Below are 26,221 nucleotides of genomic sequence, written 5' to 3'. Positions count from 1 at the left end.
AAAAGGGTGAAGGGGCTGTGAGTAGGCACACCAACAAAGTCGTAGATCTATTAATTTAAAAAACTCTAGCTACTTTGTGGCAGTTCACTTGAATGTGTACCAACTCTTAGCCTGAGTCTAAAAGATTTTAGTCTGTCTTCCTGTTTCCATTGCAAATTACTTTTACTGTATGTATGTGTCTAGGAATTCTGAAAACTCTCACTTTGGAATTTTTTCATTTAAAAATTAACTGTAGAGAAATTTGCATAAGAAGATAAAGAGTTGAAATCTGTGGATTTTGGCATTATGTTTTGGAACAGAGACCTAGCTCCAATACCCATACAAGCAAAGAACTTGACATTTTGAAAACTTTTATTGACCAGTGTGGACAGGGAACAGGAAACCAAATCACTGTTGCAGGCAAATAGCATTCTGTTCCTTGCTGACCTTTAAATACCACCTTGTGTCCTGAGAAAACCAAGGAAACAGTAATAATGGGGAACTGGGGAAGTGATCTTCAAAACAGATATAATTGACTAACTGAGCCATATTGTCTATACTCTGGCTTTCCTATTGACTTAATATTGAAATAAGTGAGTCAACTTTTCAAAGACCCAAGCAGTATCAGAGAGTAATTAAAGAGAGCATCGAATATCCTAGCCAAATTTTATATCTGGGCCAGAATCTGGTGTGAGGTATTTTGTGTGCTATAGACACTTCTAACAGTCTAACATATTGTGCAGTATTATATAATAGGCATTTAAATTCTTGTTAAAGTATCGATAATCCATTGTGGAAAAAAATGGAAAAATGAATACTAAATGTTGAGTGTTCTGAATTCTTTTATCAGATTGAGCTGGGTAAACCTGTGAGAGTTCGATTTGCATCATGTATGAACTAGTCATTGGTCAGAGTCCATTAACGTGTAAGAGATCAGTTCAATTGTGGGCAGCTAATAATGGACATATACTCTTTTCCTAGATAATATCTTAAGGTTCTGTTATTTGGCTCTTCGTCATCTCACAGTGAAACTAACTGTCACCCTCAACAGTAGTGGGTAAAAAAGCTATTTATTTAGCTTCTAATAGAGTATAGTATTCCACAAATAGAACCCCGATATGTAGATCACAGTGAGCTAGACAAAGGCCTATATATACTATAAAGGCTACAGTACGAAGACACTAAACTAATACAGAAATGTTTAATAATGTCTTTGGTGAGCTTATTAGCATCTGTATACTATTCATCAATACCAGTCAAAGTCAATTCACTCCCACCAATGTTGTATACTTCTTATCCATTTTATTTTAGTTGTTCCATCGCTTCCGTTGTATATGACTCCTTGTGACCTCATTTGGAAGTTTCTTGGAAAAAATACTGGAGTGATTTGCCATTTCCTTCTTCAACTTATTTTTATAAATGAGGAAACTAAGGGATATAGGATTGTGATGTGCTCAAGGTCATAGAGTTCATGCCTGAAGCTGAATTTGAACTGAGGAAGATGAGTCTTCTGCTCATCTGTTTTTATCTCTGCCTTTTCATAAATCCTTCTAATGAGTTTATCCAATGTGGTTCCAAAATAAAGGGGGGGATGCATTTCATGCTATCCTTCTTAAACGACTACAAAAATTATGTGTGGCACATTCCTTATAAATAATTAATTCACTTATTAAGTTAATATATTAGTGTATTGTTTTCATCCTGCTATTCAAGTAACAGTGCTTCAATGGATCTATGATCTTCTACTGATTGTAGCCTATTCATTCCCTTCTATTTTGTGCATATTTTATCTCTGTTTTTCCACTGATCCTTCATAATGGATATACCAGGTATTCTAGAGACTTAATGTCAGGTTCTTTTAATATTTTGTGCTTACCACTGGAATGGTCTGGCTGGGCATATCTTTCTATATTTTATGGTAAATATCTCCTCACTGTCTTTTCTAATACTTTTTAGACACACAAAACCTTCAAAGTTGGTAATATTCTATAATATTTTTGTACCTACTTCATGACTTTTCATTGTAGTTAACTTCACATTATGATCATTATGTGGCACAGTGGATAGACTCCTCTTCATAAATTCAAATTTGGCTTCTGTCACTTACAAGCTATGTGACCTTGGACAAGTCACTTAACCCTGTTTGCCTCAGTTCCCTCATCTGTAAAATCATCTGGAGAAGGAAACGGTAAACCACTCTAATATCTTTGCCAAGAAAACCCCCAAAATGAAGGCACAAAGACTTGGACAGAGTGAAAAACAGCTGAACAACAAAAGAAACTTCAGTTGCTTCTCCCAAATGCAATTTAGCCTGATATCCTTCTGCTCAATTCTGGATCCAGTTCATTGTCTAATTATTGCCCAATATATGCACTTGAAGGACAACTCAATGAGATTCAACCACATATTAGAATCTGAATAACCTCTGAAAAACGATGGCCAGAGTTAGGTTTTGTTTTTGTTCTATAAAGCATCTTTGACTATTATTGTTTGGTCTTTTACTGAAGCTATAAATGGCCAAATGACTATAGCATTTTGATAAATAATCTATCCTTGCCCAGTGAATCTCTTAAGACTTTTTGACCTCCGTCAAGTTTGATGTTCCTAACTGTACAAAAACTTCCTGTGGTCTAAATATATGATTGCAACTATTGAAATGGGGCGGCTAGGTGGCGCAGTGGATAGAGCACCGGCCCTGGAGTCAGGAATACCCGAGTTCAAATCTGACCTCAGACACTTAATAATTACCTAGCTGTGTGGCCTTGGGCAAGCCACTTAACCCCTATTGCCTTGCAGAAACTTAAAAAAAAACAAAACAAAACAAAGCAACTATTGAAATGCCATTTACAAGAAAACTCATATGATTAACTTAAATTCTTGATTTAAGGATGACTAAACTGCGTTATTGGGAGTATCTAAATTTAGTTTCATTCTTACCTAACAGATTAGATAGGAGGTGATTGGGCATAGGAGGTGTGAGAAAGTAGACCCATGTAAATATTCAAATTGAATGATTAATAGGACTTATGATTACATAACAGTATAGTAAAACAACATGGAGGCAGTATGGTGTAATAGAAAGCAGTAGAGAGGATCTACAGTCAAATCTGACTTCTGAGACTTACTACTAATTTCTCAATTAAGTTGCTTGGGCCTCAGTTTTCTCAACTACCAAATGAGAAGGGGTTGAACTACCTGGTCTTCTAAATTCCTTCCACTTCTAAATATATGATCCTATTTTCTTTTCTAGTTATTTCAAATTACCTTATTTAATGGGGTAGTGAAAACAATCTTGTCTATCTGAACTTGTACTTACTCTGAATATCTTTCTGGGTCTCCACCATTACTATATGTAAGTGTCAGAAGTGAGTATAAGAAAAACATGAAAAATGTTTTTATATTTATTAAAATATTTTGATATGGAATTTATATTTGCAGAACTTGAATGTTTGAAAGATTTGTGAGATTCTTTCCAAGATATCTAATGTAGGTAGAGTAGACAATTTGTAAAAGTTAAAGATTCATTTCCTATATACTACCTCAGTATGTGATCTTAGACAAAGTCATTTAATTCCTTTGTCCTCTAGTAGATTAAAAGTATGAGAAGAAAGAACATTCAGGGAATGGTTTATGAAACTGTTTTATGGTAGACAATTTTGCTAGAATTTTTTAAGAAAATGTTCTAAAAAGGACTTATAGCCATAATTTCCATTAAATTTGCTCAGCTCAACAGAACATAAAATGATTCTACAATCAGTTTTCATTGTACTTATCAGTCTTAGATCATCTTTTACTAGATGTTACAAAAGATCCCTGTCACACTTTACATTCAGCATGGTGGTAGGAGGAGGCAGTGATGCTGTTACCTTTTTATTTTTTTAGTTAGTATTTTAAAATTTGCGGACCACTTTACATGCATTCCTTCATGTTATCCTCATAACAACCCTATGAAGTAAATGTTGCAGGTGTTATTGCCCCCTTTTTCTAGAGGAGGAACTGAGGCTAAGAGCCACAGAGCTAGTAAGCTTTGAAAGGGAGATCTTTCAACCCAGTTCTTCCTGACTCTCCCTCTAGATACTCAGTAAACTCAGCCACATTTCTACCTTTTATACAAGAAATGAGCTGGAATTTCAGGAAGATGAAATGACAGCTTATTTTGATCTTTAAAGAGCCCAAAGGATGAATATTTTTGCTCAGCTGCCATTTGGGTCAAAATTGATTATTCAGTGTATTATATATATATATATATATGTATATATATATATATATGTATATATATATTATATCAGATTAACTTTGTCACAGTTTTATTTGATTGCATATAAAGTTTAGCATATACATGCCCATTTTTTGTAGCTCAATACTAATGTGATAGTATTCTTTCTTCACAACTTTATAAAATCAGAAGGAATTTATTGCTAAGGTTCACTGGGATGTAATTTATGTACTTTTAGAAGGTGGTAATACCTTTCCTTGGTTTATTTATAATGAATCTCAAGTAAATTCTGTGTAATTTATCTCACTAAAAACTATTTTCTGAAACATTTTAAATTGCTTTCTGAGTTTACTGTTCATATTCTAGTTACTAGCTTAGTTGTTGGAAATAAGTGTGAGGGATGCCATTCATACCATTAGCCAGCCATAAGTCTGATCTATCCAGAAGGGATGCAGCTGAGTTAGAAGTTAATCAAACTCATCCTCTGCTTTTCTATGAGAATGATCTTCCTTCGCCTCTACTAAGCAGTCATATCCAGAGTCAAATATAAAATTCTCTTCTTGTCACTCAAAATTTTTCTTAACCTGACCTCCTCATACCTTTCCAATATTTTTTACACCTTCTCCCCACATATTCTGTAATCCAGCACATGGCCCCATTCCTTAATTTTGTAAAGCAGGAATATCAGTTTCCGTGTCTACCTACTTCTAAACCTTTCATGACTTCTTCAAATCCTAGCTAAAATCCCTCCTTGTACAAGAACCTTTATCAGTCCTTAATGTCAGTGGGAAATGCTCTCCTTCTGATCTGTAGAATTTATCTGAATTTATCCTGTTGATAACATGCTTGTATGTGTCTCCTTCATTTGACTGTGAGCTCCTTGAGAGTAGGAATTGTTTCTTGTATTGCTCTGTATTTTTAGGGTGCACTGTGCTTCACATCTAGTATATATTCAATTAATTCTTGTTGAGTGATCTTATATTAGGAGGTTATCATGGTACAGTGCGGAAAACACTGACTCTGAAATTGCAGGTTCTGGTAAATTCTACTTCTGGCATGTAAGTTTAAAGTTGAACAAATCATTTAACCTCCTTTGGTCTCAGTTTCCCCATTAAAAAGCTGGAGGGGTTAGATTAGAGGACATCTAAAGTCCTAGTTCTGAATACGTAGTAGTAATTGTGTGACCCACCTTCCCCCGGCACCAGTTACATGGCCTGTGGTTAGAGCACCAAGCTTGCAGTCAGGAAGACTCACCTTGCTGAGTTCAAATACTGCCTCAGACACTTACTAGCTGTATGACCCTGAGCAAGTCACTTAACCCTGTTTCCCTCAATTTCCTCATCTTTAAAATGAGCTTGAGAATAAAATGGCAAAACACTCCACTACTTTTCCCAAGAAAACCCCAAATGGGGTCCTAAAGAATCAGACACAACTGAAAGAACTGACAATAAAAAAGAAAACTAGCCAAAGTCCTATGCCATATGTGAGCAACTATTCTCATGTTTCAGTGTGAACTCTTAGTCTGTTAAAAATAAATGTTAAGGGGCAGCTAGGTAGCGCAGTGGATAGAGTACCAGCCCTGAAGTCAGGAGTACCTGAGTTCAAATCTGGCCTCATACACTTAATAATAATTACCTAGCTGTGTGGCCTTGGGCAAGCCACTTAACCGCATTTGCCTTGCAAAAACCTAAAAACAAACAAATAAACAAGCAAATAAATAAATAAATGTTAACTAGAAATAAATAATTTGGATTTTCAAAATGTACCTTTCCTAAAAAAAAAATATTATTTTAACTTATTTTTGGTTTTGATTTCTTGCTTGTGTTTTTCAGGGCTGCTTAACAACTCCCAATTCCCCATCTGTGAATTCTCGTTCCCTCACATTGGGTCCATCCCTTTCCCTTAGTAATATCTCAGGGGTATCATCAGTAAAGTCAGACATGAAGAAGCGCAGAGCACCTCCTCCGCCATCAGCAACTCCATCAGCAACTCCATCAGCAACGCCATCATTGCCAAGCACTGAAGCAGTTGGTCAAGACAAGATGTCAGAGAAGGTAAGGGGAAGATGTATGGTTTGAAACTAGAACTTGTGGTTCTGGAATGTAAGAAAGTCTCTGTGATTCTCTGGGTAATTCCTCAATCATTCTATTTGGTTTCATCATTCTTGTATCATATGGATAGACAAGACAAGAATGCAGATTCACTCTAAATCAAACCTGGTAAGTGGTTTAATTTCTTAATGTTTACAACAGATTGTTTGGATTGCTGAAACCTGGAAGTCCTTTATGGCAGAGTAGCCTAGCCAGCCTTTACTACTAGACCCCTCTGAGTTTGCTTGCTTCTATCATTTGTTCCATGACATCATATTTGGACTCCCTATGTCATTTATACAGTAATTTTTAATATTGGGATGGGAAGTCCATCTATTTTCCATTCAAGATGTTCAGACTGGAACCATTGTGCTGTTTTATACCCACCTGTTAGTAAATTGCTTTTGCCTGTCAATACCCTAGAGTCCTGATGATATTGTATTTTTTTTTTTGGTGTATTTGGCATGCCTTGATTTCTACATTCCTTGACTTCAGAATCAACTTGTTAGAATTACTTCTAATAGTGAACAGCTCTCACAACCTTGGACTGATACGGAATTGATCCATATTGTAGATGCTCAAAATGAATGAAACCGAGAAAAGCCAAGGATGTGAAAAAAGTTGATTCACAGTCTCAAGAAAACTGAGATTATCCTTAGATATTGAGTTTATTTGTTTATATAAGACATTTTGGTTGCCCAGTGTTTTAAAAAGGCTCCCTTTTTAATGTTCTTCAAAGAAATACAGCATCATTACAGGTAATTAAAACATGAAATTTTGAAGGAAACACCTGTGAGTATGTGGGATAGATGCCTGCCCTCAGAGACACTTACCACTTTGATTCCTTCCCCACCCCCTTTCTTTGGTTTCCTCTTCCTTCCCTACCTTCACAACACACATGCATACTCTTTGAAACATCCAAACCCTGAGCTCCCAGTGGATAGGGAAATCTTTCATACTGTTCCATAGTGGTGATTTTCAAGGCTTAAAAATGTGCCATGGGGGAAAAAATTCTTCAAAGAAATGTTTTTTTTTCCCCTAAGTCTGACTTGTATTGTGTCACATACATAGGTCTCCAGGATTTCCTAATAAGTTGGAGGTTGGGGAAGATGGGACTGTCTGCTACCCAAGATAATGTATGAATCACCCAGGGGCAAGAGCCATACTTTATTATTTGTTTTTAAAGATAGTAGGCTGACTGCTCAGCGTGTTGTATGTTTTAATTCTTTAATAAACCATGATATCCATACCTAATTGAATCTTGGCTCTCTACAGTGATATGTCAATAGAAATATGAAAAAGAATCAGCTTCTCACTCTCATTGATATCTGTTCCTCAGCTGGCTTTTCTCCCCTATATTTTGGATCATCACCTTTGGTATTTTCTAGGCTCTCTCTACCAATTTTAAGTTGACCTTTAAGTGAGCTAGAAACCCCTGTTGGTTACTATCCTGGCCTCTTGATTTTAGAGACTGAGCTCGGTTTTTGGGCATCCTAATCTCTGCTTATCTTCATAGCTTCAGAGTTCTAGAATTGGAGAGATATCAAAGACCACATAGTCTAAATTTTATGTTACAAGATGAGGAAACTGAAGTCCAGGGAGGTTAAATGACTTAACTACACAGGTAGAGCCAGGATATTAATTTAGGTCTTCTAACTTGGACTCAGGATCCTTTCTTCTGTAGCAATTACTTTTTTTAACTTTTGTTTTACAATTTTATTTTTTAATAGTTTATTTATTTGAGGCAATGGGGTTAAGTGCCCAAGGTCACATATCTATCTATCTATCTATCCGTCCCTATTCATTCAGTCATTCATTTCAGTCAATGAGGTTAAGTACCCAAAGTCACACAGCTAGGTACTTATTTAATGTCTTAAGTTGGATTTGAACTTAGGTCCTCCTGACTCCAGGGCTGGTGCTCTATCCATTATGCCACCTACTGGCCCCTGTAGTAATTACTTTTTAAAATAGATGACCTCGGGCTATCTTATAACCTTGGTATACATATCTCTTTTGCCCTCAAGTCACTATATAGTTTCCTCATTATTCTTTTTGAATACCCCCTCCCTCCCAAAAAAGAAAAAAATGTCGTTTTTTACTTCTTCCACCCTATGCAGTTTAATTCTGTGACTCAGAAAGCTCACCCACAGAACTCTGACCCTGAATCTGAAGGAACTACTTGACATTGGCAGCCCAAGTCTGTCATATCTTTAGTTCTTTATCTTTTTAAGGAAAAATGCCCTTTTCTTTCTATTGAAAAACAGTTCCTAATGTTAACTTTATTTTGTCTTCCCATGATGCTACACCTGTCTTTTGACAAGTAATTCAACATTTTATCAGCAATTCTGATTAATTGAATAATAAAAAGGGAACAAAAAAATTCATTCCTAAGATGTACCTATAGTGTGTACCATTTTGATCGATATTAGACTTCAAAAATGTTAAATGACTTCCTATAAGAGGTATCTGGGGTAGGATTCAAAACCATGTCTCTTGATTCTAAACCCAATATTAGATCACAGACTCTTTACTTTTTTTGTATCACGGGACCCTGTGGGTAGACTGGTGAAGCCTATTGACCCCTTCTCAGAATATTGTTCTCAATGTGTAAAATAAAATACATAGAATTATGAAGGAAACCCTTTCTATTGAAATGAAAATATCATTTTCTTCCATTCAAGTTCACAGACCTAGATCAGAGATCCCAGGTTAAAAACCCTTGTGCTACAAAGATATGCTGCTTCTATTCAATTTATCAAGTGTTTATAACCTACCTATAAAATAGAGGAAGCTAGGTAGTCAAGAAGCCTTAAAGTTACAATAGAAATGGTAGCTAACTAGCTAGGTGATGGTGGTCAGAGAAGAAGAAGAATTATTAATTGCATTTGTTCTGAACTGTTTATATCATCTGTGAGAGATGAAATGGATTAATGGATAGATTTGAAATCAGAAATACTCTAATTCCAATCCTGCTTAAAATTTCTTAGTAGATGTGTGGCCCTGGGCACATATTTAATCTCAAAGAATCATAGTTCCAGAGTTGCAAGGGTCCAGAGAGGCACTGAAAGTTTCATGACCTCATTTCACAGAACAGAAGTAGAGAAGTAATGTCCAGTGGATCTATGAAGATAGGTAGGGAATAGGCTGTGTAAGACTATAAAAGCAAAAGTGAGAAGTAGATTTGTCCTAGAAGCATAGGAAGCCCCCGGTATTGCTTAATTAGAACAGTCATATGATCTTATTTGAGCCTAAGATATCTGCAGTAATGAATTTCAACATTTTTGTCATTTCTTTGCATAATCTCCAGGTAATTCTTTTGAAATTTCTTATGGCAATGATATCCTAAACTGCCATCATAAAACCCTCCATTTCTATTTAAAAATAAAATCCATAAGACAATCATTTGTTAAGTGTTTTTTTGTCAACATATTGTGGTTGACTTTATGATGATCTATTTCTTCCATGGAGAATCCCCTTAATATTACTATTATTACTACTATTATTGTTGTTATTGTTGTTGTTACAATTAAGCATTAATAAGTTGGTCAGAGTTATCCTTATTGTGGTACAGATGAACTTACTTCAATCTATTTTATTTTTTTTTCAACATAGCTGCAAAAAATATAAAAGATCCTTTAAAAATATCATTTACAGATTTCTGGGAAAAGAATCCAGAAATGTATTTTTTTATGGTAGTGTTGGGGAAGAACGTCAGTTATTTCTTAATAGACTTCCTTCCATAAAAAGATAAGATGTTTGTTTAGAAAACATTATTTATGTGCTACTGTTGCTAACAGGAATATCCTGAAGAAGTTTATTTTCAGTTATGTGACTAGTAGATGAGAAAATTAAATTTCTTGGGTTTTGACTTTTTAAAATAAATATCTTAATATGAAAATTTTTCTGAAAATTTTATTTAGAAATAAAGAATTTGGGGGAGGAACAATTTCAATCATCTCCTCTGCTTGAACCCTTCTTTCATTTTTGTTTTGATACTTAGACACTAGCAGACACTGTTTTGTTTTTTTATTTGTAATTTTTAAAAAACTGATTAGTGTGATCTAATGTAAACCTTCTGACAGAGGCATTTATCAAGAAGAGATAAGTTACCTTTCAACTGTACAACTTGAGTTTATAATCACTTTAGGGTTTACCATTCAGGAGGCTAGATCTGGAAAGTGGGCATTGTTCTGGTCTATTGGTCCACATGGCTAAAACAAGCTTCACAAATGAACAAAAAGTTGGGACCAGAATTTAATAGAAGAAAGGGATTGGTCTGAATTTGAGTTGTGAAATTATTTGATTAATTTCAATTTTTTCAAGGATAAGTGCGTCTTTTAAGCATAAAGGTGGGTACAAATGGGCTGTATTATTCTTCAGTGAAGTCCTATGCTTAAAAAATGGGATTTAGAAATATGCAGAGTCTATAAAATTCTCCATTTAGTGAGTTGTTGGTTTGATAATTATCTCAGACACAGATTTCGATTGGGTCCATTAGTCTCTTTCTTAGTAGATAAATTCTAGAGAATTACCTGAAGCACATTGGGGCTAAGTGACTTGCTTAAGGTCATACAAAAGTTACCATATTTTCCTGAAAATGAGGCCAGGTCTTATATTAATTTTTACTCCAAAAGATACGTTCGGGTTTATTTTCAATTAATGTACAGCAATCTACATGTTTATTCATGAACAATATATCTATTTTAAATATTAATGTCAACATATTTATATTTAATTATGTATTAATATTTTTATAATTTAATATACCCATTGCATGTTGCAATTGACAGACTAGATGTCTGACTGCCAATCTTAACTGGGGCCTATTTTTAAAATAGAGTTTATATTATGAGCATCATGAAAAAAAATTCATGCTAGGGTTTATTTCCCAGTTAGGTCTTATTTTTCAGAGAAATACAGTGTCAGAAAGTAGAATTTGAACCCATGTCTTCTTAACTCCCAGCCTGTCACCTACCAAGCTGCCTTTCAAAATAAGGGTGTTCGTGGAAATGGTGACAGAAATGCAGGTGATGGTAAAATCAGGTCATATCAATGAAAGAGTATTATTCCAGCAGTTCTGGGATATATATCTATTTCCAAGATAAGGCTCCAAAGTGGCACACTGATGACACATAGTCACGCCATGTCATTTCTGGGGAGGGAGGGGTTGGGAAACTATTCAACCAGGTCATTAGGAATGTGTTCAATATTTCAGTAGGCTTCAGATAAATTTGGGACCCTCATTAACATATATAAAGAGAGAGAAAGAGGGAGTCCTCAGAAACAAACATACATGCAGGCATATACACACAAATATATCAGCCCCCTTAGAATCACTAACCAACAAAGCAGTATGAAGTCAGTTCTTTCATAGTGTCTTATAAAATTTAGATTAATGGCAAATATTTTATAAATACATAAAGAGAAAGACTTTGTGCCTATGTAGTGGGAAAAGGGAGATAGCTAGAGTCATTTTCTCCTTTCCTTTTCCATTTGCCTTTATTTGTTGTGATTCAGTTATGTCCAACTTTTCATGACTCCATGGAGTTTTCCTGGCAAAAATACTGGAATAATTTGTCATTTCATTCTCCAGTGGATTAAGACAAACAGAGAGAGGTTAAGTGACTTGCCTAGGGTCACATAGCTCTTGAGTGTCTGTGGCTAGATTTGAACTAGATCTTCCTGCCTCCAGACCTATAACTCTACCTACTCTACCACCTAGTTCCCTCTATTTCCTTTTATACTGTGGATATATCAAGGATTTAGACCGATCTTGTTGCCAAAACAGGGTTTAATAGATAGACTTCTCATCTACCATGCAGATCTTCATAGAAGGTAAAATACCTACAAGAAAGTATGAAGTGTGTTGCACTGTCAGGAGCCCAACCCTCCACTAATAATAACAATATTATTAGTAAAGATAATGATAAAATAGCTAACACTTATAGAGTGCTTATAATGGACCAGGCACTATGCTAAGCATTTCACAAATATTATCTTCCTGATCCTCACAATAAGTCTGGAGGTAGGTACTATTAGTATCCCCATTAGATGATTGCCCAGAGTCACATAACTAATAGATGTTCAAGGTCAAATTTGAACTAAATTCTTCCTGACTTCAGGTCTGATATTCTTTCCACTGAACCACTTAGCTGTCAAATAGAGTAGTCATATGTGAGAAGGTATGAACATACTGTTATCTGCAACTGTAAGATTACAGCTTCACTGAAATATAAGTCAGTTATCATAGTAAATGTATGAAGTGCATGAATGAAACTAATACTTTTGTCTGCTTAGCATTGTGTCTAGCTCATTAATATGTATTCTTGCCTTGCTGGGCCTATTCTTTCTATTCATATAACTATATCATGTTTGATTTTGTCTTGGTCCTTGTAAACACTTAAGGTTATCTAGCTTTTATTCTAATTATATACAGAAGGAATCACTGATAACTGTTTTTGGTCCTTGTCCTACTTAGTTATCTACAGAGGAGGTAATTAAGATAAAAGATTTACATATGAATGGTAACAGACTTTGCTTCCCCCCCAATGTACTTTACTCCATGTGTGTGGGTTTTAATGGACCCCAGACTTGGAATGTTTGTTTATTGTTCCTAATGTAAGCATAAGCTTGGTTTCAAATATTAACTTTATGAAACTGAAGTTATATACTTTAAGTGACTTTATAAGTTCTACCCCATTTGCAGAATGTTCCCAACAGTTAAAGACTTTATTAGTTAGATTCATTTCTAGCTCTTTAATAAGATTTAAGAGGTTCTGTCCTTCCTTCCCCCCCCCCTCGTCCATTTATTGGAAACAGATAATATTACTTCATCTTCCTTACCTTTAGCCATATCTCTGGGAAATGAGCCAGGCTAGAAAGCTTAGACTACTTGCAATTAAAAATAATGCTGTGCTAATAATTCCCCAGCCAACTTTATGCTTGATAGGAATAGGACTATATAAATTCCAGTTGGGCACTCTGGCCCCATTGGTTAACTCTTCCTCCTTGGTTAATATTTTTGGTCAACCATTCATTCATTCAACAAACATTTACCAAATGTTAGCTATGTGTGGAGCACTGTGTTACATCCTAGGGGAAATAAAACGGTTTAGACAGATAAACCCCAACCCACAGGGAAGCTAAAAAAGTCATAAAAAACAACTTTTTGTTTTCCTTAACCAGGAAATTGAAATAAAGTTCACTTCTGTTCAAAGCTGACAGAATTACAATATTCTTGTAATTCTGTGCGACATTATTCTATTCTATTCTACATAACAACATTAACTGCTGAATGTTGTTAAATTTCTCTTTTGCCCTGAGCCTCCAAAGTTTGTTGGCTTTTTTTTTTTTGTTTGTGTTGTGGAATAGTATAAAAGAAAACTTTGGAGTCAGAAAAATTTGGTCCAAAGTTCTAGCCCTGATCAAGGTACCTCAGTGACCTTGGTTAAATTCCTTCCTTTTCCATATCTGAATAGTAGAGATAGTAATGTCCAGTTATCTCTTTCACAGAGTTCTTACGAGAATCAAATGGATAATGTATGGAAAGTATTCCATTAGCCATAAAGTGCTATCTAAATGCCACCTGTCAACTTCATCATTTAGACCAAGTATTTTGATTTAGAAGCAAGTAATTTAATATTCAGGACTTATATTCAAAACTGGTTAGCATGACATCAGAGAGATACAGGGTGACCCTTGGACTCAGAAAATCCCATCCAAAACTCTTGTTGTTTACCCTTCATTCTCTGAAGAGGACCAGTGATATCACAGAGTGATGTCTTGATTTGCAAATATATTGGATTTAAATGAGGCAGAGTTGCATAAATTAGACTGCCTCACTCTCTCTTCCTAACAACAGTTATGATTTCTGTGATGTCCTGGAATGAAGTGGATGATCTTGGTCTTCAATGTCTGCCTCATGGGCCATCATGGTTCTCGGAGTCAGAGGTGACAGTTGGATGAAGGTCTGCATCTAAGTTATATAACATCTATTTTAATGGCATTCTGACCCTGAATCAATCACTTATCCTTCCAGTGGCTGAGGGAACTCCCTCAGGATCTAAGCTGCTGGGCATCATAGATTTAGAGTTGACCTTAGAAGCCATTCTTTTTCAAACTTAGAGAGAGAAAAGATGAGTAGTTTGTCCAGGATCATAGGGATAATAAGTGCCTAAGGTGGGATTTCCTGACTCCTAGGCCAATATTCTATCCATACACAGCATTGCCTCTGTGTTTTGTTAATCTGCACATTGGGGGACCACCTTTACACCTGAGGAGTTGTCAAAAACCTGGACAAAAACATCAATAATAAACAGAAAGGCTAATGACATATATCTTATTATAAAATTTGGAAAGCAAATGGTAACTATCATTTAAGTTTAGAACATTCCTTTGTCCTTAGATCCAAGGGGAAAAAAAATTGGCAATGGAAAAGCCATGCGAAATTCAGTTTTGCCTGAGTCTTCATTTGCATTTTGTTTGGAAAAAGCTAGTTTTATTAAAATAGGCTGTTGGAAGGTATAGGAAAAGTCCCTATCAGGAGAGCTATAGATATGAAACCAGACATCTGGAAATTGTTTAAATTTCCTGAAAAAAACACTACTGGTGCAACTTGGCTACGTGATTTGTTGAAAGCTAACTGATCCAATAATGCTGGGATTCAGGCACTGTCCCTTTGTTAAGTTTTTCTCAATAGAACAGAAGCAAAAATATTTCTCAAGCTGCTCTTTTTTTTTCCTGATTAGCATTCTAGAGTTAATAAAGTGTTCTTGGCCTCTGTCTTTAATATGGGTCTTTACCACGAATCACTTGTTAAAATCAAAACATGCATTCTACATTCTCCCTGATTGCAATTCAATAACTTATTAGCTCCTTCTATATGATAGGTATCATGGGTACAAAGAATAGAGGGGTGGCTAGGTTGCACAGTGGATAGAGCACCAGCCTTGGAGTCAGTTCAAATCTGGCCTCAGACACTTAATAATTACTTAGCTGTGTGGCCTTGGGCAAGCCACTTAACCCCACTGCCTTGAAAAATCTAAAAAAAAAAAAAACCCAAAAAACAAAGAATGAAGAACATCCATCCTTTCCCTGGCCTCTAAGAGCTTACATTCTCTAGAGGCTGGGGGATACATATGCATCTTCAAGTAGAATGCAAGATAGGAAGTGAAAAAAAAAGGGTCAACCAGTAAGCAAATATTTATTAAACATGTTCTATATATAAAACTCTGTACTGGATGTTGGAGATAAAAAGAAAAATAATCTAGTTATCTCTTTTCATGGATGACTGAATTGCAAGAGATAAGATACATACATATATGTATATGTATGTCTATGTTTATGCATGTTATGTATACGAGAGCGAGATGCTGCTATAATAGCATAAAACTGCCCTAATGGAGCACCCTATATAAAGAAGCATAATATATAGGAGGACTGAGCTCACTATTCCACTCATATTCCCAGAAGCTGGCCCAGTACACAGATTATGACCATTTGTTCTCCCTCCATTATTCTAGGGGGTTACCCTCAAGTGTATAAGGTTTTCTCTAATAGGCAAATTATTCATAAACTCCATTAGAGTATATGTCCCCCATTGATTATTAGTTGATAGCAATTAGCCAGCCAGACTTAATTAGCTTTTAAAAACATTTTCTTTTTTCTACTTTTTCCCCCCCCTTAACATACATTTATTTTCTCTCCCCCCCCCCCGCCTCTTTCCTAGTGGGGTAAAAGAGGGAATTCTCTTAAGAAATTTGAATAATCAAGCAAAACAAATTCTTCGTTTGTCCGTGTCCAAAAATGTCAGTCTCATTTTGCATATTGAGTCGATCCCAGTCCTATCAGAACGCAGATAGTTTGCTTCATCAGTCTTTTAAAATCTTGGTTGAACATTGCATTGATCAGAGTTCTTGTCTTTTTGTTTTTGTGTTTATTCTTTATGTATTTTGTTGTTATGTTACAGAATAGATTGTTACTTGATACAGAGTCAGTTAAATAAAACTATTAATAAAGGGGGTAATTAGATGGCACAGTGGATCGAGTGCCAGGCCTGGAGTCAGGAAATCTCATCTTCCTGAGTTCAAATCTGTCCTTAAACACTAGCCCTGTTACCCTGAGCAAATCAATTAACAGTTTCCTCATCTGTAAATTGAGCTAGAGAAGGAAATGGAAAACCACCCCATTATCTTTTCCAAGAAAAAAATCAAATGGGTCAACAAAGAGTAAGTTACAAATGAAAAAAGAATCACACTATCCCATAACATATATAGCTCCTTTTTTAAAAAAATTTTTAACAGAAATCTATTTTTTTTAGGTTTTTGCAAGGCAGATGGGGTTAAATGGCTTGCCCAAGGCCACACAGCTAGGTAATTATTAAGTGTCTGAGACCGGATTTGAACTCAGGTACTCCTGACTCCAAGGCCGGTGCTTTATCCACTGTGCCACCTAGCTGCCCTAGAAATCTATTTTCTTTACCTCCCTGTGTTCTCCATCCCATTGGGAAAAAAGAAAAGAAAAACTAATTTATTTTAATGATACTTTATTTTTTCTAATTACATATTATGGAAGTTTTTTAGCATCTATCCACTTGCATATTTAGAAGTTACATATTTTTTCTACCACCCTCCCTCCTTTCTCATCCCCTTCTCAATGGCGAACAGTCTGGTAAAAGTTGTAGATGTATTTTTGTGTAACATATTTTCATATTAGTCATACAATAGAAAAAGAATAACTTAGAAGAAATTTTTTTTAAAAGTGAACATAGTAATAGAGCACCGGCCCTGGAGTCAGGAGTACCTGAGTTCAAATCCCGTCTCAGACACTTAATAATTACCTCACTGTGTGGCCTTGGGCAAGCCACTTAACTGCATTTGCCCTGCAAAAAAAAAAAAAAAAAAAGTGTGAAAAGTGAACATAGTAGCCATTCAAATTTCTGAGTGTTTGAATTTTGTTTTATTTTTTCCCCTCTGGATGTAGAAGACAGAGTCTATAATGGGTCTCCCAGTGTTGTGCTAGCTCTCTGAACTGCTAAGAGAAGCTGATCACAACTGATCAACTCACAATGTTGTTAATGTGTACAATGTTCTCTTGGTTCTGCTCCCTTTGCTCAGCTTCAGTTCATGTAATTCTTTTCATGCTTCTCTAATGTCTGACCATTCATGGTTTCTTATAGAACAAAATTACTCCATAACATTCATATACCATATGCTGTTCAGCCATTCTTCAATTGATGGGCACCTCATCAATTTCCAGTTCTTTGCCACTACAAAAAGAATTGCTATAAAAATTTTTGAACATATGGAACTTTTCCCATTCTTTATGATTTCTCTTGGATATAGGCCTAGTATTGGTATTGTAGTATCAAAGGGTATGATCAGTTTTATTGCTCTTTAGGCATTCTGGGGATGCCTCCCGAGAATGTTTGAATTAGTTCACATTAATGTCCCAATCTTCCCCATAGACTCAATCAACATTGTTCATTTTCCCTTTTAGTCATTTTAGCTAATCTGATAGTTGTGAGGTGGTACTTTATGGCAATTTTAATTTGTATTTTTCTAATCAGTAATGATTTGGAGTATTTTTTCATATGATTATATAGAGCTTTCATTTCTTTATTTGCAATTTGACTGTTCAAAGCCTTTGATCATTTACCAATTAAAGAATGACTTATAACCTTATAAATTGATTCAATTCTCCATGTATTTTAGAAATGAAAACTTTATCAGAAGTCTTAGTTGTGAAGATTGTTTCTCAACTTTGTTTTCCCTTCTAATCTTGACTGTATTTGGTTATATTAAGCAAAAAACTTTTTTTTTAATTTAATAAAGTCAAAATCATCCATTTTTACAATTTTTAATGTACTCTATTTCTTCTTTGGTCATAAATTTCTCCCTTTTTTTCAAAGATCTGATAGAGTATTTTTTTTAGGTTTTTGCAAGGCAAATTGAGGTTAAGTGGCTTACCCAAGGCCACACAGCTTGGTAATTATTAAGTGTCTGAGACCAGATTTGAACTCAGGTACTCCTGACTCCAGGGCTGATGCTTTATCCACTGCTCCACCTAGCCGGCCTGATAGAGTATTTTTTGATCTCTTAATTGGTCTATGGTATCATTCTTTATGACTAAATCCTATACCCATTTTGACCTTATTTTGGTATAAGGTATAAGATTATTGTGGGTCTAGACCTAGTTTTTGCCATATGATTTTTCAGTTTTCCCAGCAGTTTTTCTTTTTTTTCTTTTATTTTTAGGCTTTTGCAGGGCAATGGGGTTAAGTGGCTTGCCCAAGGCCACACAGCTAGGTAATTATTAAGTGTCTGAGGTCGTATTTGAACTCAGGTACTCCTGACTCCAGGGCTGGTGCTCTATCCACTGCACCACCTAGCTGCCCCTCCAGTAGTTTTTCTTGGAAAATTTAATTTCTTATAACAAATTTATAGTGATAACAAATACACTTCTCATAACAAATAGTCATACAAAACAAATTCCTCATATAAAATTCCTATATATATATATATATATATATATATATATATATATATATATATATATATATATATATATATATATATATATATATATAAATACATTCTAATTCGTGTCTCATTCTCACTCCTATGTCCATGGATAGTTTTGTGGGGTATAATGGATATGTTCCATATTCAGTCCTCTAGAATAATGAATGTCAAATGCTCCAGTTGTCTGAGTATGAAATACTTTGATACATAGCTCCATAAAGTGGTACAAGAGTTAAAACACTGGATTTTGAAGCAGAGGGTCCAGTTTCAAATCCTGAATGTGGCACAGCCTTGGGCAAATTATTTAATCTTTTTTTGTTTGTTTTGCTGTTGGGCCATTTTTTCCAGTGATGTCCAACTCTTCATAATCCATAACCCCATTTTGTGTTTTCTTGGTGAAGATACTGCAGTGATTTACCACTTTCTCCTGCAGCTCATTTTACACATGAAAAAATAGGCAATAATTTAATGAAGTATCTGAGGTAAGATTTGAACTCAAGAAGATCAATCTTTCTGACTCCAGGCCCAGAACTCTATCCATTGTCCTAACTTTTGGGGGGCCTTAGTTTCTTCATCAAAATAATGAAAATGGACTAAATGAGCTCTAAGAACTTTTCCAGCTCTGAAATCTATAAATCTGTAAATCAAAAGATAAGAGTATTATTTAACCAGCAAAGATAACAGTACCCACCACATGTAATTCTTATCTAGAATATTTTGTGATTTTTCCAATACAGGATTTCCACCAGTGCACTGAAGGACTTCTTTGGGTCTTTTAATATTTAACAGAATAGCTATGTATCTTTGTCATATATTTGCTATCCTTTATAGGCTACTTCCTGTCTATATTACTCTGAAATGCTTATAATTAGACTTTATTAGTGACTAAGGACTAAGGAGGTGTGCTTCAATTAAAACATAAGCCTCCTGACCATTACCTCATAGTCTCATTTTTCCCCTTCTTCCCCCGCACTTAAAACAGCTTCTATCCTGAAAGAGAGAGAGAGAGAGGGTCTATTCATGGGTTGCCAAAGCTAGCTTCCCTCCTCCAGGTCCTCTCAGCACTGGCATTAACATTTATGCATTAGAAGAAGTCAGTGCTTGCCAGGTCTAGGCAGTACCAGAGTAGTCCAGGTTCATGTCTCCTATGTTGTGAATGTGAACCAATCATAGCCACCAGACAACTTATACTGAAGTTTAGAAATGATGTCCTGGAGGACAGGAAGGATTATTTCCTTCTGTAGAGTGCATTTCTTTGGTACACTGGATGTAGCCATGAAATGCTTTTAGTGATGAGGGCACCACCTGAAGAATGGGACCAGAATGGATAGGGTTGACAGATATTTTGCTGTCAGAAAGCCCCATTAACTCCCAGACTTTTGTAATTCTCAATTTCATCTTGATAGCACAGTAACCAGGGACACGTATATATTTTTTAGTCCCTTGCTAATTTTAAGCTTTTTCTTCTGAATAATGTGTGTTTTCCAGATGTATCCAATCACCACACCTAATAGCTAATAAATTAACAGCAAACATTTAGGGACGTGGATTGCTAACACTAGAAGGAATTTTTAAACATCTAATCTAAATCCTTTGTTTTACATGTGAGAAAACTGAGATCCATACAGATTATGACTTATCCAAAATCACAAATTAGTAGCATTTAAAATCTATCACACACACACACACACACACACACACACACACACACACACGCACGCACACACGCAGATAAATAAGTTCAATCTCTGTGTTAATACTCAAAGATTAGATACACTTAGGAGTATGAATATTTTTTTCTATGAGAGCAATTGTTACATTGCACATAAATTTTTTAATCCATAAAAACAGTATTACATTATACATAAATGGACAAATTTCAGGTCAGTTGTACCTATCACTTTTCCCTTCTTTCACTGCAAATGTAACCCAGTGGACAAAATTAGTTCTTACCTGTAATCTTAAGAAAAATATGTGAATGGAAAAGAATTCCTCTTATAGGATTGGCTCTTTCCTAGTTCCTTATACATTTACAATAAAACTTAGGAGGAAGGAGAGTAACAAGGTTGAGGTGTGGTTTCCTTTATGTCAAGGGCAGCCTGCCTGGGCAGCTTGAATAAACTTTAGTTTAAACAAAACTTAGAAACTTTCTCAGCTTGAACGAATTGCCAGAAGGTCCTTTAGGGTGTATCAGACTTCTTTCCACTTTGTAAGTGATAACTTAATTTGACATTACAAGAAATGGTTTGTGTTAGGATGGGCTAGTTGGATTTCCTATTATTTCAGTGTTCCTGTGCCTTATGCAAAGGTCAAGAAGAAAAATCCAGAACATTAGCATCCCATGTTTTGATGTAAGTGGTTACCTCAACAAAACATTTTCCCCAGAGACTAATGGACTCTCTCAGATTACTTATCTTCTTCTCACAGGTTGCACTGAAGTCAAGCATTCATCTCAGAACTAAGACCTGAATAGGTATTTTTTTTCCTTTTCCTGTAAGGGAGGAAGGGAGGATTCTCCATAATGGGTCCTGTCCTATCAATTCTTTCAGTGTCTCTTATAAGGTATTTTCATTCTCTGGAATAAATATGTTCCTTATGTCCCATCTCTCCCACACACATATACTTCCTAAATTGTTAAAAGTCTCAGTTCAGAACATTAAATACTTTTTTCCATAGTGGGCTTCTCCCTTCTTTTTTCTTTGCTTAGCTTTCCAAACCACTATGCCACAAAACGTATTTCCTCAAGTAGCTAAGACAGTTTTTCAAAGTTTTGCATTTCCCTTCCATGGAGGACAGTAATGCCTTTTCAACTTTTGTTTTGTCCCTAAGGATAAAAAAAAAAGATTAGTTCCCAAGGAAAGAAGAATGGCTCTCTCTGCTTCTTGTCAGCAGTGGGCCAGTCCTAACAGTGGTGAAAGAGAAAAATGTTTAACAAGCACTTCGAAAGCATTGTGAGAAAATTTCTTCATAATTATTCCTATCACATTTCATTTTTAGTTACTTCGTTGGTGTGTTGAGATATTTCAGATATCCAATGCCAAAAAATGGATTTCACAATATCATCTTATTATTTAGCTCTTTATTTTCACAACTGATTTATTATTAATTATTCACAGAACTTGGGGAGGAGAAAAGAGGAAAGGATCAAGAAGTGACTTTTTTATGAATTAAAAAAATATTAAACTTAAATTATTTTCCCTTGGTTCTAGGATTCAATGTCTAACTATAATTAAAGAGAAGGAGTCTATATAATTGATGTCTCTACATTTTAGCAGATTAATTGGATGAAAGAAACTATTGACAATTGCTAATGAATCATATTATCAATTGAGATTTCTCCTGCTCTAAGGATTACATTATTATCCAGGAACTTTTCAAGTTTATTCACTCAACGAACATGGAGTGCTGAGTGTGGCCAGTTATCTGATGTTTTGGAAAGAATATTTGCTTTGGCATTGAGAATCTTGTGTGTTTGAATCTGGGCCTTGCTATTTATTTGTCTGAGACCAACAGGTCTGGACCAGTCCATGACCCTCTCTGAGCCTCATATTACAGACTTACAAAATGGGAATATTGATGCTTGTACATCTTCCCTCACAAAATTGCATTGAAGAAAATGATCACCTTAAGGTGCTGTAGTTATTTGAATCATTGATTTTATATGCATGTTTCCACAGCCCTGCAAAAGTTTATTCATCAGTTGTTTAGGACTCAAAGTCTTTGGAACTTAGCTGCACAGTGTCACAGTCAAAAGAAAAAATATTTGAGATTACAAACAGTTTGACTTAAATTAATTGGGTAAGAGGGCAGCATAGGAATAGAGGGCAAGGAAGAAAGAGTAGATCTTTATTTATTAGGGCTTTTTAAAACCAGATCACTTAAGACTCCAGCATTTGAACATCTGACAAAGTTCTTTTCTCAGTAGATAGGAGCTTTTTTGAAAGAAAAAGTCCTCTCTGATCCCTACCTCTGTCCCCTACATCATTTTGTCAGATATGAAGCTACTTTGGATTTCTCTGGAGATCTTTGTGGGTCAGGAGGTGGGAAATTGATGTCTGAGAAAGAGAAAGAAAAGGGCAACAGGACAGACCTTTGCCATAGTATTAGGGGTCTAATCAGCTTAACTCTCATTTATTTTTAGTTAGTTAGCTAAGCTCCCCTTGTCAAGAAGGCAATAGGAAAGGAGAAAGCTCAGGAAACTTGATTTCTCTACCCTGGTGAGTGAATTTAGTCCCAGTATCTCTGAAAAAGAAGAATTTTTTTCCATAGGAGCAAAGTTTACATTTCTGTCTCTGCTTCCATTTTTAAAATTCAGTTAGTACTTTGTGCAGGGGAATTGTGTTAGGTCCAGGGGAGGCAGAGATGAAAATGTCAGGACAGACTTCCAGAATGTTACCATCTAGCAGGGAGAGACCCATGAAGTAACTGGAAAATCAGAAAATGATGAAAAGAAAGTCAAATCCAAATAGTAGTAGTAAAAGAATTTCAAAGAACAAGAGGAATCCCTTCTAACTGAGCTGATAGAAGATGATTTTTAATGGGGGGTCATCAAAGGAAGAGACTTTTGTGAAGATTTATACGTGTTTCAAATGTAATATCTTTAAACCTGGTTCGTATTTATACAAGGTTAGGAATTTTTTAAATTGTTTTTGTTTGATTAAGAGACCAGGTCAAAACTCCAGTAGACAGATGTTGCAAGGTAATTTCCCTTCTGAGGATTTCTTGCCAGTCAGAGAATCAATCATTTAAACAAATATTGTTCTAATGTCAGTAGATAGACAAAAATGAAATATTGACTTCTGTCTTCAAGAGGCATACATTGTATATCCATACATATGAGTATAAACTGAATATATTCATATATGTGTATATATATATATATATATGTGTGTGTGTGTATATATATATATTTGTGTGTGTGTGTGTGTGTGTGTGTGTGTGTGTGTGTCGTTTGGGGAAGGGAAGGCATGAGCTGCTTGGGGGATCAGAAAAGGCCATGCAGAAGATGATGCTTGAACTTTTTCTTGAAGAAATCAAAATCAAAGAATTTTTAGAGACAGACACAGGCATGGCCTGGGAAACAGCATAGAAACTAGAGGTGAAAATCCCATGTGTGAAGAAGCAAAAGAACCAATGTTTCTGAACTGAACCATAACATTCTTAAAAGGGAGTTATATATCATGAGGCTGCAAAGATAGGGTGGAGTCTAGTGGTGAAGAGATTTAAAGGGAAAAACAGGAATTTATATTTGATTCTCAGGTTGATGTAGAATAATAGAGTTTGTTGAAGAAGAAGAGAGTGACAGGGTCAGAGTTCTGCTTAAGGAAAATCCTTTTCATAACTAGGTAAAAAAAGATGTATTGAGGAGGGAGAAAATATGAGACGGGGACTTTCAATAGTCCAGATGAGAGATCATGCAGTCCTGAACAAAGGTCATGGGATTATAGACCTAGTGTTTCAAGAAACTAGAGGCCATCAAGCTCAACTTTTTCATTTAAGAGAGGAGGAAACTGAGACCTAGAGAAATTATCTGGGATGGTACAGGAAGTAAATGGCAAGGCTTAAAGATGAGACTCAGAGCATGTCTGATGACCAAAAGTAAAGCCTTCCAAGTTAAGTGTTCCACAGTGCCACATGGCTGTGATGAGATGCTGTGAAGGTAGAGATGGAAGGATGTGGAAACATTTGTTGTGTGTATCAAGAATAACTCTGAAGTGTGAACCTGGGAAACCGGAAGGATGATGGAATTCTCAAAGAAATAATGAAGCTTGGAAGGGGAATAATTTAGGAGAGAAAGACAATGTTTTTGTCTTTGATATGTGGAGACTGAAATGCCCACAGGGTATTTATTTTGAAATGTAGAATAGGTAGTGGGTGATCTAAACTATAGCTGAGAGAGATTAGACCTTGATATATAGACCTATGACTTATCTGCATGGAAAAGATAATTAACCCCATAGGAGTTGATAAGATGATTAGGAGAAAGTATAGAGAAAAAGACTCAGGATAGGTTCTTGGGATATACCCTACAGTCAGCAGGATGGAAAGAATGAGAGGTATATAAATGATGAATCAGCAAAAGACTGAAGAATAGTCAGATTTGTGAATTTAAAACTGGGAATCTAGTCCAGTATCATCATTTGGAGCATCATTTGGAATAACTCACTTCTAAATGATGCTTTCAGTTAGAGTTCTTAGACCTTGAGTCCACATTCCCCTCAATTGACAACACAATTGTTATCTTCAATTTTACCCATTTATTCCCTCTAACCCAATCCATCTATTTTTCCTGATTAGGAAAATAGCATGATGAAATTTATGTATTAGAAAAGTTCATGCAACTAATTCCTGTATGTTTGATTGGAGGAGGGAGGAAGTGGAGGCAAGGAGATCAATTTGGAAACTAGTCTACATGTCCAGAATTGAGAGAAAGAGCATCTGAACTATGGCAGTAGAAAGGAAAGAAATGACCATATTTAATTATATATGTATATACATATATATATATATATATATATATATATATATATAACAAACAGAATCTGGAGGGTAGTTCTTTTTGTTTATTTTCATCATAGACACAAAAGAAACTATTTAATTTTCCTGTCTCAAACTTTATCTCGCAAAGAGGAATTTTATTCCCTTTTCTGATGCCAATAGGCAAGCTCACCAAAGAAACATTGGAAAGTTCAAAAAAAGACTCAAAGAGAAAATAAGGATTCCCTCTTGATTCAATAAGAGCTAAATCAGAAATAGTAGAAAATGTATAAAAAATTAGGACAAAGATGACCAGCATCATGGCTGCTGACTAGTTGGTTCATGCCCTAGGTGCTTCATTTATAGCAAAAAGATGAAATGGGGCTTCCCTGCATAATCTCCATATACAATCAATAACTCCACCAATTAGGAAAATTGTGATTAATAATTCCAGATGGACCTTCAATAATTTCCAGACCCTATAGTATATCCTAAAATAAGGATTATTGGGGGGGGGGGGAGTTAATTGGTGTTATAAGTTAAACTCCTTCAATTTGACATTCAGGTGGTCAAAAGCAATTTAAAGTTGATTGGAATGATCACATATTTATCTCCTGACAAATTCTGAAATGCTATCCAGAAGTACCTGAAATAAGAACTCTCTGGTTTAGAGGTGACCCTGGGCCATCAAAAGTTTTGAACATGAAGTGCAAATTCTGGTAAACTCTATCAACCCTAGATGGGTTTTTATTTACAGTTGTAGTGACTTATCAAGCCTCCAGAGGACCAGTTTACTTAAATTCAGGGAGCCCAAAATAAGAAGATTGGCTACTAACTGATGAATTCTTTGGCCAGGGTACTCCACAAAGCAAGGAGAAGAAAAAAATAACCTTCCCTCCCCTGCCCCCCAGCCCTAGTAATCCATTTTCTCTTTTGTT

At 35.5% G+C, this 26,221-nt stretch overlaps 1 protein-coding gene across 17 annotated transcripts in view; it reads left to right on the top strand.

Annotated features, from left to right (window-relative positions):
• COBL (cordon-bleu WH2 repeat protein) overlaps positions 1–26,221 on the top strand; it is a 330,921-nt gene that overhangs the window by 176,387 nt on the left and 128,313 nt on the right. For all 17 annotated transcript variants that reach the window (XM_074198296.1, XM_074198310.1, XM_074198305.1 and 14 more), the window contains one exon: positions 6,028–6,249. In XM_074198296.1, coding sequence (XP_074054397.1) covers positions 6,028–6,249 — 222 coding nt within the window. The remainder of the gene's footprint in view (positions 1–6,027; positions 6,250–26,221) is intronic.

This window comes from Macrotis lagotis, chromosome 8 (assembly GCF_037893015.1).
Source record: "Macrotis lagotis isolate mMagLag1 chromosome 8, bilby.v1.9.chrom.fasta, whole genome shotgun sequence".
Taxonomy (NCBI): Eukaryota; Metazoa; Chordata; class Mammalia; order Peramelemorphia; family Peramelidae; genus Macrotis; species Macrotis lagotis.
Note: the sequence above shows the minus strand (reverse complement) of the source record. Positions and strands in the feature narration are given on the sequence as shown.